The sequence below is a fragment of the Nicotiana tabacum genome, chromosome 7, assembly GCF_000715075.1.
Source record: "Nicotiana tabacum cultivar K326 chromosome 7, ASM71507v2, whole genome shotgun sequence".
NCBI classification, from domain to species: Eukaryota; Viridiplantae; Streptophyta; class Magnoliopsida; order Solanales; family Solanaceae; genus Nicotiana; species Nicotiana tabacum.
In genome coordinates, this window is record NC_134086.1 from 19,305,252 (window position 1) to 19,323,325 (window position 18,074).

At 38.7% G+C, this 18,074-nt stretch overlaps 1 protein-coding gene across 1 annotated transcript; it reads left to right on the plus strand.

The window, feature by feature from the left end:
• The first annotated feature begins 15,946 nt into the window (after window positions 1–15,946).
• LOC107818377 (uncharacterized) lies at window positions 15,947–16,360 on the plus strand. The gene has a single exon (XM_016644384.1). It carries the CDS (start codon window positions 15,947–15,949, stop codon window positions 16,358–16,360), a length of 414 nt encoding a protein of 137 aa, XP_016499870.1.
• Window positions 16,361–18,074: the final 1,714 nt, after the last annotated feature.

Sequence of the window (18,074 nt, forward strand, 5' to 3'; positions counted from 1 at the left end):
ATATATATACTGACAAGTTGTCAAGATAGACTCGTATAAAACGTGTCAAAATTTGGATAGTGAAAATAAATTGAGTTTCTTGTGTATAACATTTTCAACATCTACATCCCTCTACTACATGTAAATCCAAAGTGCAAACCTAAATTGAATACGACATTTTTGAACTATTCCCACATAAAGAATTTGACTTTTAATTTCATTGAGTTAGAAGAAGAAATAAGGAAGTATGCAATAAGCATGGATTGACAAATAAGAATTAGCAAGTGGGCATAACTTTAACATATTTAAAATACAATATGCTAGAGTTTTAGAGCCTTCTCCCTGTATCTTTTGCTCCATATAAATGGTATACTATTTTGGTCCATTCTCAAACACACAAAAAAAGAAGAAAAAAAAAGAACAAAGAACAAAGGATTCTGTGGGTGTTAGATGTTAGGTAACAGGGGAGAGTATAAGTTACTAGTTCGGAACACCCCAATAATTTTTGCTTAAATTTTATATTTATATCAGAGAATGCGTTAAATACGTGCAAAAATAGTTAATTGTGAACCTAATAACTATAATGAACTATAAGTTCTATGGTAAATTTAGAATCCATAAACTTTAAATTTTGGCTTCGCCCATGTTAGAGGCAACCAAAATGTCGTACGAGCTATCATATCCTATTTTTTTTTGTAAAAGGTATAGGTGATCCAAGTGCATCGTACATAATATATTTGGGATCTTTTATGATAATTTATTCTTAAAGTTATCTAAGAGGTCAAAATCGCACTTAGGTAGAAAGGTGAATAATCCAATCTAAGCACATACATCATCATTGTATTGTTTATCCTTCGTATTATTTTAAATAAAGAATTAGGAGATTAATTTTATAATTTACAGCAATAAGGCCCGCATTCATGCATTTAAATTTTTCATGCTCTCCCCTTAAGTTTGCTCAATTGATTAAAAAAAAAAAGACATCTTCTTGAGCTTATTCCACATCAAATATCTTTGTCTCATTAATGCACGAAATTCATCATCCATGTCTGTTTGAGAAAATTCTAAGACTCTGAAGTTTATTCCTACCATACACACAAAAAAAATAAAATCAAATGCTAATATCACTAGTTTGAATAATCAAACATGAATTAATTTGAGTAATAAATATTATTTTGAACATGAATTCAATCATAGACTATGATTATTACATTTTTTTTTTAAAATATCATTTAATTTGTGTAATAGTTTTTGCTAAAAGGCTTAATTAGCTAGAAAAAAGATAATAAAAAAATGGATAGACAAAAAATGCCAAGTAATTTTTTTTATTTTTTTTAAGTTTTGATGAATCGAATTATTTGGTACTTATACTGATGGATGGTAGCAGAGTGAAATGATTAAAGTGTTTGCAAGCTGTCGGAATATCATCATTAAATGAAGAGGAGCTTTGAAGCAACGTTAAAATTGTCTTCGTGTGACCTATAGGTCACAGATTCGAACTGTGGAAGCAGCCACAAATACTTATATTAGGCTAGACTGTCTACATCACACCTTTAGGGGTATGACCTTTCTCCAGACCCTGCATAATATCGGATACTTTATGCATCGGGCTACTTTTTAAACAGAAAATAATATTTCTTTTATTTCTTAAATAGATATGTGGAGTTTCTTCTAGAAAAATCTTGGAAGAGTAGCACTCCACGTAGGGTAGGAGTTGCAATTTGCAAGTTGATAGAATCATCAAAGACTTTATTAAATTTATCACGTGATTATACACAGTGTCTTTTACAGTTCAAAGAACAAAAAGGAGAAAAAGAAGAAATCATATTCTTGGTCCAAATTCAATTCAAATTCAAAGTTCTCATTCTGTCACCATCCTTAGAGTTAATTATAATAAATAAAACCAAAAAAGGGCAAGTCACATACAGTTTTTATCCTATTTCCTAAGGACATTAACATATTAAGATAATCGAATCCAAAAAGGGGTTAACTGAACTTAGCCACACCTTTTGGGACACCAAGACCTTTCTATTAACACACCAAGGATTAAGTTACTGAGTATAATTGTTGTTGACTAACTAATATTTCTCCTTTATCTTTTGGAGCATGCTGTCATGTCCTTAGTTGTTAACTAAGTATACGTGCGACACTTGAAAACTCGCTCATGATCTTACACAACTTGCTCACGTTCTTGCTACATCAAATCAGCCTTACTACACTCAAAATCGCTAAGAGAATGGAAGAAAGAACACTGTGAGCACGTGATTTTTGCTTCACGGAAATTACTCCAAAAGAAATCAAAAAAAAAAAAAACAAGTTACCTTTGAGTACAATTTTGAGAATTTACGTGACATTTTGGTAATTGTTTTGTCCGTAAATGTTTACCTTGTTGTAGTTAATTAAAAAAATACAAAAATACAGGTTGCATGCATATTTAGGATTTAATTGTGCATTTAGGAATTAATTAAACCATAATTTGGTTTTCAAGGGGAAAATCACAAAAATATGCATTTTTATTCTATATGTCGTCATTGTGTGATTTTATTTTAACTAAACGTTTTAATTTGTGTGTTAATTATTGTTGAATGTTAATTAATATTTGTGTAGTTTAATTTTGGTTTTAATTTAATTAGGAATTTTTGTTTAAATTAAAAGAATGAAAAGGGAAGAAAATACCGGATTTGGGCCAAAAATTCAATTGAAAATCAGGCCCAATCCATTACATTGACCCAATCCACGACCTGGGCTTCCAAACGACGTCGTTTAGGTGTATTTGATCTGAGCCGTTCATCTCACTTCATCTAACGGCTCCAGGCTTTCCCAGATACCCGACCCATTTCACCCAAAGACCGACCCAGTCTCCACGCGAGACTAAACGACGCCGTCCCCTTAAGTGAAAAGATCAAGACCGTTGATCATCAATGATCCAACGGCCGAAATTCAACTCCCCCGTCCCGTATATAAACCCTCATCTCTCACCCCACGCCCCCGTAACCAAACATCCCCTGCACCCCTTCGTCTCTATCAACTCAGAGACGAAACCAATCAGCAAACCCTAGCCTCCGTTGAACCCCTAAGCCTGAAACCCGGTGGCAACGATGCCGGTGACCACCAAATTAACACCCCTAGTGCACCTTGACCCCCTGGACATGAATCTACAAACCGTTTGGCTCGAATCAACCTACATCGTCTCGAATCTTCATCTGAAGATTCGAGCCAAACCTCAACCTATACTAACCGACCCCAAATTCACGCCAGTTACTCCCCTGACCTCCCTCGTGACCAAACCAAGCCTGGTTTGGTTCGAATCAAACCAGAAAAGCTCGAACCCCTAATCTGAGCCCCAAGAACCCTAGAAATCCAAGAACCAGGAATTTGTCCAAATTAGCAGAGGGTGTGGGGTCTAATAGACCTTAGTTGAAGTGTTCTCCATTGAGAACACTTGATTAAGGTCCATTCGACCTCAAAAAGTTCGAGTCTGAGTTCGGACCTGGGTCATCTAGTTTACTTGAGGTATTCTTTTTCCCTTTCTGTTTGTTCTATTTTTTGTTTGTTTTATTATTCGTTTGTGTGGTTAGAATGATTTTATTTCCAATTTCTGTGCTTTGTTCTTCTTCTTCTCCAAATCAGACCTTTTATTTGGTCGAAATTTTCGTCTGTTCGTTGTTAAGTGTATGTGTTAAACTATATAATCGATTGGAATGAGTTTGGTCGATTAATTAGTTTCCAGGGTAATTCCCTGTTTTGTCAGTACAACTTGAATCACCTGTGTGTACTGTTCGATTCTGATCATTAGCTATTGACTATATATGTTGTAATTCATATAGTCGATTGGATAAATGTCGTCAATTAGTTTTAACAGGTTAGGATGTTAGAAACCTGTAAATTGTTCAGTTTTAATGGTCTGTCAGTTTAATACTAATACACCACTAAGCTAATGAATAAAATAGGGATCAATAGTGTGAGTGATAAAATGTTAAGTGCCTTTAGTGGCTGGAAATCAGAAATAGCATGGGGTTTAATTTTAAAAATAGAAATGGCCAGTTAAAAGACTGACAGGTTTTTGAATTAACTAGTGAAAAAGATACTACTTGAGTTGGCTTAGTGACTTTACTAGTGGAAAATCAGTAACAACATGGGTTTAATGATAAAAAGGTAGAAATGCACATGAGGAGGGAATAAAACAGGCTGAAAGTGAAATGTTTGAATAAAAAGAATGGCCAATTCTAGTCTTTAAATAGACTGGATTTTGGACAAGAAAGGGAGAGAGAGTGGACTGAATTTTGAAAAATCAGAATTTGAGAGCAAAAAAAAAAGAAAAAGAGGCTGAACTTTTACTTTAATAATATCAGGCTGCTTTTCTTTGAGTGTTGTTCAAAAATCAGTAAACTACTGTTGTCTTGTACCTGTCTCTCTTCTGCTTTGACTGTGATTGCATTTTGGTGTTGCTGGGTTTCAATCGGTTACTGGGTTATTCTACTGATCATACTAGTCGTTACTGGTTTTGCTGTGTTGCTGAACCTGTTTGTTGCTGTGTATTTACACTACTGCTGCTTCCACTGATCTTCATCTTCTTTCCTTGCTTTCCAAATACCAGGTACACAAACTGATACACTGGTACATCTTGTAAGCTACTCGAAGCATGAATGCAAAAAATGGGAAAGATTTGAAGCTGTAGTTTAATGTAGTCTTTTCTTTCTTTTACTGTCTGTACTTAGAACATTCTATGCACTGCCCATGTAAACTCTAGTTATATACTGAATCTCGGTTGTATATATGTTAGCTAGTTGCCTTCACTAGAATCAGGTAGTTGTTGGTTATGTATAACATGGGCACTATCCTATAGCAGTTTAAGTTGTAAACTTCTTCCCCGTAGGCTTTTAGTTTAAAAGGACTAATAGTGTAGTTGTAACATTCTGCTAGTTCAATTTGTTCGATTAAACAGCATGTTCCAAATACACATCAGGCCTTAGGTTGATTACTCAATAGTTCAAACTATTTTAGTTAACAACTTGCTCATCTAAATTCGTAAAAAACGGGTTTCATTAGGTATCACTTTCATTTCGGATTCTTAAAGTTTGAACATGTGTAGAATCATTTAGCTAAGCCTAACATCTGAATAAGGATGACACAGGTCCAGTTTTACCCCTTATACATTGGACCTGGGCCCATAATTGTTAACCGACTGCCCTTATTGTATCGTTTTCAAATTTAACGACTCACTTTCGAAACTCAACTATAATAACTCGTGAGCATGTAAATAAGTTAGAACTCTTTTTCTTTCATTATAGAGACGAACGAAATAGAAAACATAGTCACTATAGGTCAATCCTTTTAAAATAAAAATGAGGCGTGCCTTGCCAAATAAAAATGCACAAGCTGCGGGGCCCTCTATACGTGTTTATAAAGTTGCTTAGACTCCGGGACGGGCCGTTTAGCAAAGTTTCACGGCCTTGCCCAAAATAACGATACGCCAATCGCTTAGGGTGCGTCTTTAATAAAATTACTTCCCTAAGTATGGGTGTGCATTTATGCAACCCAAATCCAAATCTCAACAGAGTCGAAACGTATCTATGACCACGGGTACATTGATTGTGACGAGGTACGAGATACGTTTTCACTACGTTGCAATTCTATTAATAATAATAAAAGCGGTTTAAACTTAATAAAAGCACACAAGTTATAACATGTATTAAAATCAAATATTTAGCTATTATAACAATTTAAGCGACCGTGCTAGAACCACGGGATCCGTGGGTGCCTAACACCTTCCCTCGGGTTAACAGAATTCCTTACTTAGAATTTCTGGTTCGCAGACTTCATTTGGAAAGTCGAAAATTTCCTCGATTTGGGATTCAAGATAAACTGGTGACTTGGGACACCAAAAGCCAAACCTTTCCCAAGTGGCGACTCTGAAATAAATAAATAATCCCATTTTTGAATAATGTCACTTAAAATGGAAAAACTCCCTCACGCAATTATCCTTCGGGGTAGGTGCGCAAAAAGAATGGAAGAAAGAACACAAGAGAATTGTTAAAGGAAGCTTTGTATTAGAGAGAACTTGAATTGTTTGCTTGATGAATTACAAATGAATGGCCCCTTTATATACTAGTCTCCTAGAGGGCTAGTGTGTAAATATTAATTATTACACAAGTCCTTGATATTTACAAGATAAGGGCTTTTCTAGAATTCTCTACAAGCCTAGAAGATTCCAAGGACTTTCCTAGCAAATCCATAAGGATCTAGGTTCTTACTAAAGAAATATCCATACCTCTCTAGAATCTTCTCACAAATGCTAGCCTTCTTCTTATGTAAGCTTCCACATGACATTAATATATGCCAAATGGTGCCTATGTGGCATGATGACATGGCGGGTCATCACACTCTCCCCCACCCAATATTGCGACGAACGCGGCGCAATGCTACTGCATAAACTCTCGGATCTTATATTTGAATTGCCACAATTCTTCATATTGTTACCACGTGACCTCCTCTAGTGATTGCCATTTCCAATGGACGAGGAACATAGCGGTGGCTTTTTGTCCTTGTTTTCGCCTGGCCTGGTAATCTATGATTTCCTCAATCTCCCGATCATGCGAGGCGGTGATAGTCATTGGCGCCCGACTTGATTGGCCCCTACTCAGATTATCCTTATCTTCATGATATGGCTTAAGCATGCTGGCATGGAAGATATGGTAGATCTTAAGATACGATGACATGTCAAGCTTGTATGAGATCTTGCCTACCTTGGCGACGATCTTAAATGGCCCCTCATACTTGCGAATCAGATTCTGATGCATGCCCCGTAGTGCCTTGAACTGTCTTAGGTTAAACTTCACCATGACCATGTTCCCAACTCTATAGTATGTGGGACGCCGCTTACGGTCCGCAAACTTCTTCATCTTCTTAGCTGCCTTATCCAAGTAGGACTTAGCGGTGTCGAGCTGCTCCTCCTATCTTTTGGCCATATGATAAGACCCCAAACTCTTTCCCTCGAACGCGGATGGTAAAGAATGTGGAGTGACTCACTCTGTTGCAAGTTATAAGAGAATTGGGCGATGTTTGTGAGCCTTTCCCAATCTTTCTAATGCGCGCTTACATAATACCTCAAGTAGCATTCTAGTAAGGCATTGACTCGTTCTGTTTGTCCATCCGTCTATGGGTGGAAACTAGTAGAAAAGTGCAGCTCCGTACCAAGTATGTCAAACAACTCTCTCCAAAAGTTTCCAGTAAAGCGGGGGTCTCGATCACTGATTATATGCCTTGGTAAGCCCCAATACGTCACCACATTCTTAAAGAACAACTTGGCGGCTTCCTTGGCTATGCAACCTGGTGAGGCGGGCATGAAGGTGGCATATTTGGAAAATCTATCCACAACCACCATAGTAGTACCATAATCGTCAAACTTTGGTAGGCAAGTAATAAAGTCCATAGTTACGCTCTCCCATGGACGCTCTGCAACTGGTAGTGGCTCCAAAAGTCCTCCAGGTTGTTGTTGTTCAACCTTATCCTATTGACAGACAAGACAAGTCTGCACATAGCACTCTATGTCATCACGCATGCGTGGCCAATAGTAGACTGACTCAACCAGGGCCCTAGTGCGACGTTGACCTGGATGACCAGCCCATATTGTGTCATGACTCTCTCTTATCCGTCGTCTAATGTCTCCAAATTTAGGCACGTAGACCCGCCGACCTGTGGTAAGTAGTAGGCCATCTTCTATCCAAAACCGTCTCGTCTTGCCTTTGTTGGCTAACTTGATAAGCTGTTTGGCTGCTAGATCATGCTGCATGCCTTCTTTTATAGCCTCCCTAATGTCCCATCTCGCTGAAGTAATTGCAGCAAGCTCGACTTTCCGGCTCAAGGCATCGTCTACAACGTTACCTTTTCCCGGCTTATACTCTTGCGCATAATCAAACTTGGCCAAGAAATCCTGCAACCTAGCCTGCTTTGGTGTAAGCTTCTTCTGTGTCTGAAAGTATCTAGTAGCCACATTATCAGTCTTGACCACGAACCTCGACCCGAGCAGATAATGTCTCCATGTACGAAGGCAATGCACAATGGCAGTCATTTCCTTCTCTTGTACCATGTAACGCTGCTCCGTCTCATTTACCTTGCGGCTCTCAAATGCTATGAGATACTTATCCTGCATCAGGACACCCCCAATGGCAAAGTCTGAGGCATCTGTGTGCACCTCAAAAGTCTTGGCAAAGTCAGGTAATGCCATGACTGACTCCTCTATTACATCTACCTTAAGGCCTTCAAATGCCTTTTGACAATTCTCCATCTAAACCCATGGCTTGTTATTCTTTAGAAACTCAGTCAATGGTGCGACCTTTGTTGAGTATCCACTGATGAACCGACGATAGTAGTTAACAAGGCCAAGGAAGGATCTCAACTCGGTTACCTTTATGGGTGCCTCCCACTCCTGGATAGCACGTACCTTAGCCTCGTCCATGCGTAGCTCGCCATTGCTAATGCCATGGCCCAAGAAGTGCACCTTTGATTGTGCAAACTCGCACTTCTCTCTCTTGATGTATAGCTCATTCTCCAGCAAGACTTGGAAAACCTTCCTTAAGTGCTCCATGTGTTCCTCCAAGGTATTGCAGTAGATGACTATGTCATCTAGGTATACTACCACGAACTGATCAAGGTAGGGATGGAAAATCTTGTTCATAAGGGTGCAAAATGCAGCTGGTTCATTAGTTAAGCCGAAGGGCATCACCAATCACTCAAAGGCTCCATATCTCGTCACACATGCTGTCTTTGGCTTATCCTCTTCTGCAATGCGAACCTGGTAGTGGCCCTTTCGAAGATCCACCTTGATAAAGTACTTGGCTTGCCCAAGTCTATCAAACAAGTCAGCAATGAGCGAGATCGGGTACTTATTCTTTACGGTGACCTTATTAAGTGCTCGGTAGTCTATGCACAAATGCAATGATCTATCCTTTTTCTTCTAGAACAATACTGGTGCACGAAAAGGAGCCTTTGATGGGCGAATGTGACCAGCATCTAACAGCTCCTTCAATTGTTTCCTGATCTCCTCTAGCTCGGGAGGTTCCATACGATATGTGGCTAATGCGGGTGGCTTAGCCCCTGGCTCCAACTCAATATTGTGATCCACATCTCGCCTGGGCGGCAAGTGCTTAGGCAACTCCTCGGGCATGACATCTTTGTTTTCCTTAAGCAACTTCTCTATGCAAGGAGACATTGTCTCCTAAAATTTTTGTCTTCCTCTAGACTTGCAATGGTTGCCACGAACGTCGGCTCCCTCCTTTTGATCCTGTTGACAACCTGCATAGCTGAGAGTTGTGCTTAGATCTGTCCATGTGACATAGTCATTGTAGGTACCATCCAATCTCCTTCTCGCTCCATAACCAAGAGACGTTGGAGGTAGGGGTCGATTAAAGTATGACAATTTCTAAAGAACTCTTGCCCCAGTATAATGTCAAAGATATCCATAGCGGTTACGGTAAAGTTTGTCATACCTTTCCAAGTTCCCAATTTGACACCAACTCCATTAGCTACCCCACGAGCATTCTGTATCTCGGCATTCACGGTCTTGATGCGAGAGTTGGTTGGAGCAAGCTTCAATTCTAGTCTCTTTGCAGCAGCCTCAGTCATGAAATTATGAGTTGCTCCAGTATCCACCATTGCACGAGCAGGATTGTTGTTAATGGTGAGATCCACGTATAGGTTGGATAACTTGCTTTGTGACAGCACCACATAATCCGATCATACCCAACTGTGCGGTTCCTGGACTCTCTCCTTGTGATGTTATTGAGGTCAGGACAATTCCTGAAGCCATGTGGCCCTCCGCATATATAGCATCCCTTCTTCTTAACCTGTGCCTTCTTCTCGGTGTAGCCTTGACGACCACTCGACTTTTTGAAATCTTGAGTCTTGGAGTATTGTTGTTGTATCTCCTTGACTTTGCCACGGTCTCCCCCACCTTTGACATTGTTAACCTTTGACTCCTTGCCATTGCCTTTGTCGTGCTTGTCATGCCTGAGATCCATCAATGATTCGGCCTCCACTATGGCTTGGTCTATATCAGTGACTTGTCGGCGTTGGAACTCCTCCTTAGTCCAATTTTGCAACCCATCCATGAAGTGGAACAATAAGTCATCATTGGTCAGGTTGGGGATTTGAAGCATAAGGGTAGTGAACTCCTTGACATAGTTACGTATGCTCCCTGTTTGCTTCAATTCCCTAAACTTGCGCCTTGCCTCGTACAAGACATTGTTTGGAAAGAACTGTCGCTTGAACTCCGCTTTGAACTGATCCCATGTGCTAATAGTACATAGACCTTTATCCACGTCGGCCATCTTCCTTCTCCACCATAGCATGGCAGTCTCTGAGAGGTATAATACCGCAGTGTTGATCTTGGCCTTGTCGTCCCTCACTTTGCCATGCCTGAAGTAGTTCTCCAAGTGCCAAAGGAAGTTTTCCACTTCTTGTGCATCACGAACACCTTTGAACACTGGGGGTTTGGGAGCCTCGATCTTGGCCTCCCTCATCACCACAACATTACTGGCTACCTCGGTCATGCCAGAATTAACATGCTCCTCGAGTGACTCTATCTTTGCCTTCATAGCATCGATAGTACTCAAAGCCTCCATGAGTCTGCACTCTAAGGCAGTAATGGTTTGCCTTAGTTCCATCTTAGTCTGTGTACGTCTCTCCAAGTCATTTCGGATACTCTCAATCTCTTCAAAAGTGTGCCCCTCAAGAACGTTAAGGGTGCCCTCCACCTTCCCCAAGCGTTGGCCAAAGATCTCCACGGCGTCCATCCCCGCGTTCATCTTCATCACCCACTCTTTACCGAGCGAGATGTCCTCAGGCAGGACCTCCACTTCATCCTCGCTCGCCTCAGTGGCAGATGGTTCTTGGGATGTAAGCCCTTCGTTTGACACAACCTCGGGTGGCACCTCATGGCTCTTGTTGGTGGCATTCCTCTTTTGCTACGGCCGCTCTTGCCAGCAGCATCCTGGATGACGTTGGCTTGGGTGTTGGCAGCGTTAATTTCTCCGTCGTTCGCTAGTCCCTTAGTTGAAACCTTCGCTCTGATACCACGTTGTCACGTCCTTAGTTGTTAACTAAGTACACGTGCGGCACTTGACAATTCGCTCACGATCTTGCACAACTTGCTCACGTTCTTGCTATGTCAAGTCAGCCTTACTACACTCAACATCGCTAAGAGAATGGAAGAAAGAACATAAGAGAATTGTTAAAGGAAGCTTTGTATTAGAGAGAACTTGAATTGTTTGCTTGATGAATTACAAATGAATAACCCCCTTTATATACTAGTCTCATAGGGGCTTGTGTGTAAATATTAATTATTACACAAGTCCTTGATATTTACAAGATAAAAGCTTTTTTTAGAATTCTCTACAAGCCTAGAAGATTCCAAGGACTTTCCTAGCAAATCCATAAAGATCTAGGTTCTTTCTAAGGAAATGTCCATACTTCTTTAAAATCTTCTCACAAATGCTAGCCTTCTTCTTATGTAAGCTTCCACATGACATTAATATATGCCAAATGGCGCCTATGTGGCATGATGACATGGCGGGTCATCACAACGCGTTATAATATTAATGAATAATGATAAAATACTGCGATAACATGACATTGAAATATCCAAATATTACAACATGATATTAAAATATCCAATTATTTTATGTTTTGAGGTGAAGTGCAGAACCCCTTAATCTTATCCTGAATTAGTTTGTACTGGTACTATAATTTGAGTGCTAATCTTTTGGTTGCAGACAGTCACTTGGAGAAAATATGTATTTCCTCTTGCCACAAATACTTGCTTGAACTAAAACTACATATTCATTATTTGGGCCGTTATTGGGCCTAGTGTATGCTACCTTTAGGGCAAAATATAAAATTTATCGGATGATCGAAATTAATGGTATCCGCCAAATTTATATATATATATATATATATTTATTTATGAGAGCGGCTAAAAAGAATACATTACTCCTACCGTTATTGCTGGAAGTATGCTGCCACTTCTGGCTTTTTTCGTTTTTCTTTTGTTCAACTTCCAATTTTTTCACTAGAAGCAATATCTTCCCTAAAAATTTCTCTTAACTTTTTTTAACAAGCAATTCCCGATCTGAAAAGCTTAGAATTCGTCAATGGCGAAAAACTTCAGATTTATGGAAATTCTTCACCAAATGGACTTACCCAAATACTAAAATCAGTGTTTAAAACACGAGTTTAGGCTACAAAAAAAAATCAATGATCTATTGAAATACCCCAAAGAACAATTTAGGTACAAGCAAAAAATTCAGCAAAAGGTATATAGAAGAAATTTATTAAATTAGGAAGAGAATTTGGTAGAATATTTTTTCACAACTCATAAATTCTTGAATCTCTCTACATCATAATTATCTCTCTACAATAGAAAATATATAATAGCACCCCTATTTATAATACTACAAAATCAAATTTGACTAGAATCTAGAAAATATATTCCTACATGATTTTGGTTGTGAATCCTAATTAGACATAAATTAAATAAACTAGTAAATACTAAATCCTTGACGACATAAGAATACTAATTAATCTTGGGTTAATTCCAACAGCATCCCTTGAACCAAGATCTTCAAACTTGAGCATGCCATGAGTAACATCAGACCTCGTAGAAGTTAAGTACCTTAGACTCTCCACAAATTTCCTAAAATATGTAGCATCAACAAAATCACAGGTATTATCTTTAGTTAACTTCAATTTTTCTTCAATATTGGCCATATATGATTTGACTTTACTCATGATAAATTCCTTCAAAATATCATCACCATATTTTTTCTTTACTTTGAAATCATCTACTTCTCCAGTTGCCTTGTAGTTGGGCTTATACACCCATTCAACTCCAAATTTTTCATTATATAAGTTGTAGAGTGATGCCGTCAATAAATATTTCGTCGTGCTCCTTAAAACATGCAATCTCAAACAATGGCACAAATTTTATTACATTTTCGATATCTATAGTAGTGTGTTGTTGTGGTTCTAGATCCCAAGCTATTTCTGCCTCAAACTTGGGTGGATCATTAGAAACTTTCTCTTGATGAATCATCTTGCTTCTTTCATTACTAGGTTTATCTTCAATACTATCAAATAATTTTTCTGGTGAAACACCAACCTCTTTTAGACGGGCATCCCTTGCAACTAAATTGTTCTTTTTAACAATGGCAGAAATTCTTGGCAGATCAATTTGAACATTATTTGACTTCTCTTCGCATTCAATGGAATCTCTATCACAATAAAAATTATATGTACCTTCTCTTCTTTTCTTCTCTATTTTTGAATTTTTACCTTCTTGATTTATTTCCGTCATTATTGGCGTGCCTTCTTTTCCTTTTGGATGTTCATCCCTTTCTTGCGATGCCTCCTCTACTGTCTCATCTTTATGTTGATTCAATAATCTCTTATATGTCACCAATTCCTCTTCTATATCATCAAGTCTGAGAGCGCTAAGAACTTTAGTAGCCTCAAGAATTACTTTTTTGTTGTTAAACTTTAAACTGAGAGACTGCAATATTTTTTTCAACAATTTTAACTTCTTTCAATACTTCTCCATTAGTCGTTAGACCATTTGACTATTTCTTCAATTCTTGTAAAATATTCCTTCACAGACTCTGTTGGTCTACCTCTTATCTTTATTTCTTCTCTCTGTATGAGAGCGGTCCTTTTGTTTTCATAACAAGTTTTCTTTAGTAACTAGAGTTCTTGCTTTCTACATCCGCTATTGGCGACTATGGCTTCTACACGCCCCACTGACGGTAGCCCTCCGTGGGAGGACATGTCCGGCTTAAATCTCGGCGACTCAGAAATTGATTTAGACTATGAAGACGATGCAGACCTAGCCAGCCAGTGCTTGCATGGCGATACCACACAATGGTGTATTTGTTTAACCAAAAATCTGAGCCATTGGTCAAAGCTAAAAAGAAATTCGGGTTACTGATAATCAAGAGACAAAAATAAAATACTTTTAAGAATGATGGTAAAATAGCAGATAATTTTGTATTTCAATGAATTCTCAATAGTATTCCATGTCCTTACAAATGATGATACTTCTTCCTTTTATAGATAATTCTAGGTAAAGGAATAAAGCCTCAGCTTTAATGATATAATTATGAGTAATAAATGACATTAAATAAGCCGTTATACAATCATTCCTATTAAATATCAATTTTCTAACATATCAAGTATTTAATAATGAATTTGGACTCCTTTCTGTCATCAGATCTTTGTCTTTAATGCCTTCTAATCCGTTGGCTGTAAATAATTTAAATTGGTACGATACTCGTATCTATACTTTGTCTCGTGCCTATTTAAATTCTTCTTCCCGTGGCTGTCTCCATCCATGCCTCTTAGTCAATTGTTGCGCTTTGACCATTTAACTAAACCACGTGTCATGCCACACCATCTTTAATATAAACTCAGTTTTTTTTCCAATACAGTATTGAAGCCCGAGTGCTTACCGATAAGGTCATAAATCCTAAGTTCTTTAAGGACGCATTGGCAAAGGCTATCCGGCCAATGGAATGTATGGTGGTGAAAGAACTAGGTAACAATGTTTTTGCTTTTCAATTCTTCGATGGAATGGACTATACTAGGACTCTAAAAGACGGACCATGGAACTTTGAACAATGCCCGATCATTATGAAGCCCCTTCCGCCAGGACAAAACCCAAGATATGTTGAATTGACAAAACTAGAAATCTGGATCTAAATACATGATCTGGTGGGCGCTCTCCGATCGGAGAGAGTGGTTAAGGATATTGGCAATACACTCGGGGAATTCTAGTATGCTGACCCAAAAAATCACGATTCCATTTGGAGAGATTACATGCGCGTTAGGGTTCAAATCGATGTTCGAAACCCTATAAAAAAGACAATGAATATCCGTCGACCTGGGGGTTCCTATATACAAGTCTCATTCAGATATGAACGACTAGGAATCTTCTGCTTTTACTGTGGTATTCTCGGACATAGTGATAAGTTTTGCCTTAAACTATGGCAAAATCGTGGACAGACTACTGAACTATTTGCATATGGTCCTTGGCTACGAGCAGAGAGGAGGTCGGTGGTCATGGCTGGAGCACGGTGGTTGAAACCAGAGAATTTGGCGGAGGAAAGAAACAGGATGGATAAGGAAATCCGAGAAAATCAGGGTGCGAGAAATGGGGAAGGGAGTGATCCCGTCCTAAAAAATAGGGAGGGAATTTCGCAAATTTTAGGAAAGAGGGTGTAGGGAATGGTAATGAGGGGGAATAAATGACGGAAAATTTGGGGATGGGGTCTAAAAAAGAGAGGGTGCAATTTATGGAAATGGAAAGTGAAAATCTTGGGTTGGTTAGGGTAACGGGGATTAGGAATGGAACGACAATATGTGTGGAGGATGGTATAGTCTGTGCAATGGATAAAAAGAGAAAATTAGAACGAAAGGGTGCGATGGTAATATACGAGAATCCAAAAAACGGATTCGAACCAGGACCCGCCAGGACCAATGAGTTCAATAATTTGGAATTGTCGTGGGCTTGGGAACCCACGTACAATTTCAGAACTGAAGGACTTTGTCCATGATAAGCAGCCCAATTTGGTGTTTTTGCAAGAAACTAAAGTTCCGGCTTCGGAGGTTGAATCAGTTCGAGTGGCATTGGGGGTTTGAGGGACTCCTAGCAGTTGACTTAGTAGGACTCAGTGGTAGTGTTGCACTACTTTGGAAAGGGAAAGACATGTGCACTGTTCTTGGATACGGAACTAACTTTATTGATGTCAAAGTTGAAATTGTTGGCCTTCCATGCTATCGATTCACAGGCTTCTATGGTCTTCCTGGTTCACACCAACAAAGACAATCATGGAATATCATGTGAACACTTAAGAATACTTCTTCTTTACCATGGTGTATTGGAGGAGACTTTAATGATATCCTCTCTTTTGGAGATAAAATGGAACGGATTCAACAACTAGTTTGGCGTGTGGATGGATTTCGACAAGTCGTCGAGGAATGTGAACTAAGAGACTTGGGGTTTACGGGTAGTCGTTTCACCTGGGAGCGTCACAGGAATACAAGGAATTGGGTCTGTGAACGACTAGATCGTGTTTTGACCACATCTCAATGGGTCCTCCTATTTCCGAAGGCGCAGGTCCATCATCTTGAGGTAGCAAATAGTGATCACTCCGCTCTATTCTTATCACTAGGGGTGAGTGTTATTCGATATGCCCCCGTACCTTTTAGATTCGAGAATGCTTGGCTCAAAGAGATTGACATAGAAGAGGCAGTTTTGGAGGCGTGGTCATGCGGCAGAGAAAAACCAATTGGAAATCGCATTGCAATTTGTGGAAACTTTCTGAAGGAATGAGGAAAAAATAAGAAAGACCAATTCCCCACTAAACTAAAACAATGTAAGAATCAGATGTATAAGTTCAGAGATAGCAATAACCCGGAGCATGCGCAACTGTATAGCGCAGCTAAAGATGCTTGCTTACAGATTTCTAAGCAGCAAGATATGTACTGGCGCGAACATGCAAAGCAACACTGGTTATGTTTAACAAAAAATCTGAGCCTTTGGTCAAAGCTAAAAAGAAATTCGGGTTACTGATAATCAAGAGACAAAAATAAAATACTTTTAAGAATGATGGTAAAACAGCAGATAGTTTTGTATTTCAATAAATTCTCAATAGTATTCCATGTCCTTACAAATGATGATACTTCTTCCTTTTATAGATAATTCTAGGTAAAGGAATGAAGCCTCAGCTTTAATGATATAATTATGAGTAATAAATGACATTAAATAAGCCGTTATACAATCATTCCTATTAAATACCAATTTTCTAACGTATCAAGTATTTAATAATGAATTTGGACTCCTTTCTGTCATCAGATCTTTGTCTTTAATGCCTTCTAATCCGTTGGCTGTAAATAATTTAAATTGGTACGAGACTCGTATCTATACTTTGTTTCGTGCCTATTTAAATTCTTCTTCCCGTGGCTGTCTCCATCCGTGCCTCTTAGTCAATTGTTGCGCTTTGACCATTTAACTAAACCACGTGTCATGCCACATCATCTTTAATATAAACTCAGTTTTTTTTCCAATACAGATAGTCCCCCCACTTTCCATTTATTTATCAATTAAATAATTGGGAAGTGGATCTTCATAAAAAAGGAATTTTTGCCACAGTTAATGCTTATTACAGTATTAACGGCTCAGTAGTCTTTTCCATTTAATGTTCTGCCCATGTGTCATTTTCTGATTGATTCCGCTATTTACACCCTTTTTCGAGACTTCTTCATTCTCACTATTCACGAAGTGATAGCTGCCTTTATTATAGGCTTTCCATCATTACACTTCTAAGGTTGACAGTTCCCATTATATACATAACTTTTTCTTCCTTTGTCTTCTTCACAAATCTTCAGCAAACACTTTCTTCTTTCTTTGGACTTATCCTTCCTAACAATGTCTTCTTCAAACCCTAACCGTAAAAAAGTTCCAATTCTAGACCAATTCCCCAACGCCCCTGTTAGACACAGAAGAGGCGGAGGAGGTAGGCTTCAAACAGGGTTAGAATCTACTCGAGGCGGCTCCTCTGGTTCTTCTTCAAGGAGTTCTATCCCAAAGGCCCCCTCTTCTAAAAGTAGAGAAATTCTTGATTCTTCTCAAGAACCCTCAGTTGATGAGATAGTTTCCAGCGATTTGTCTTTTGAAAGTGACAAAACGTCTCTTCAAAAAGAAATTGCAAATTTAGAAAAAGCCGATACTTACCCTACAATAGTAACCGAGCTTACAATCCCCACCATAAGAAAAGATTGTAACTGGAAGGATAGTCTTCGAATGTCAATTCCTTCCCCAAATCAAAGAATTTCCTCCTTTAGAAGTGAGTATTCTTTTGTTTATACTTACCCCTTCACTTTAGGTTTTAATCCTCCGATTGACCTAGTTATTCTTGATTTTTGCCGTTTCTTTACAATTTGTTTGGCCCAAATGGGTCCACTAGTGTGGAGAACAGTGGCTTGTTTGAGATATATATCCTCCAAAGCCAATGTCAATTTCACCTTCTCTCACCTCATTCATCTGT

Excerpts from the sequence above, each read along its gene's own strand:
- LOC107818377 (XM_016644384.1), top strand. The coding sequence starts at position 15,947 with ATGGAACGGATTCAACAACTAGTTTGGCGTGTGGATGGATTTCGACAA.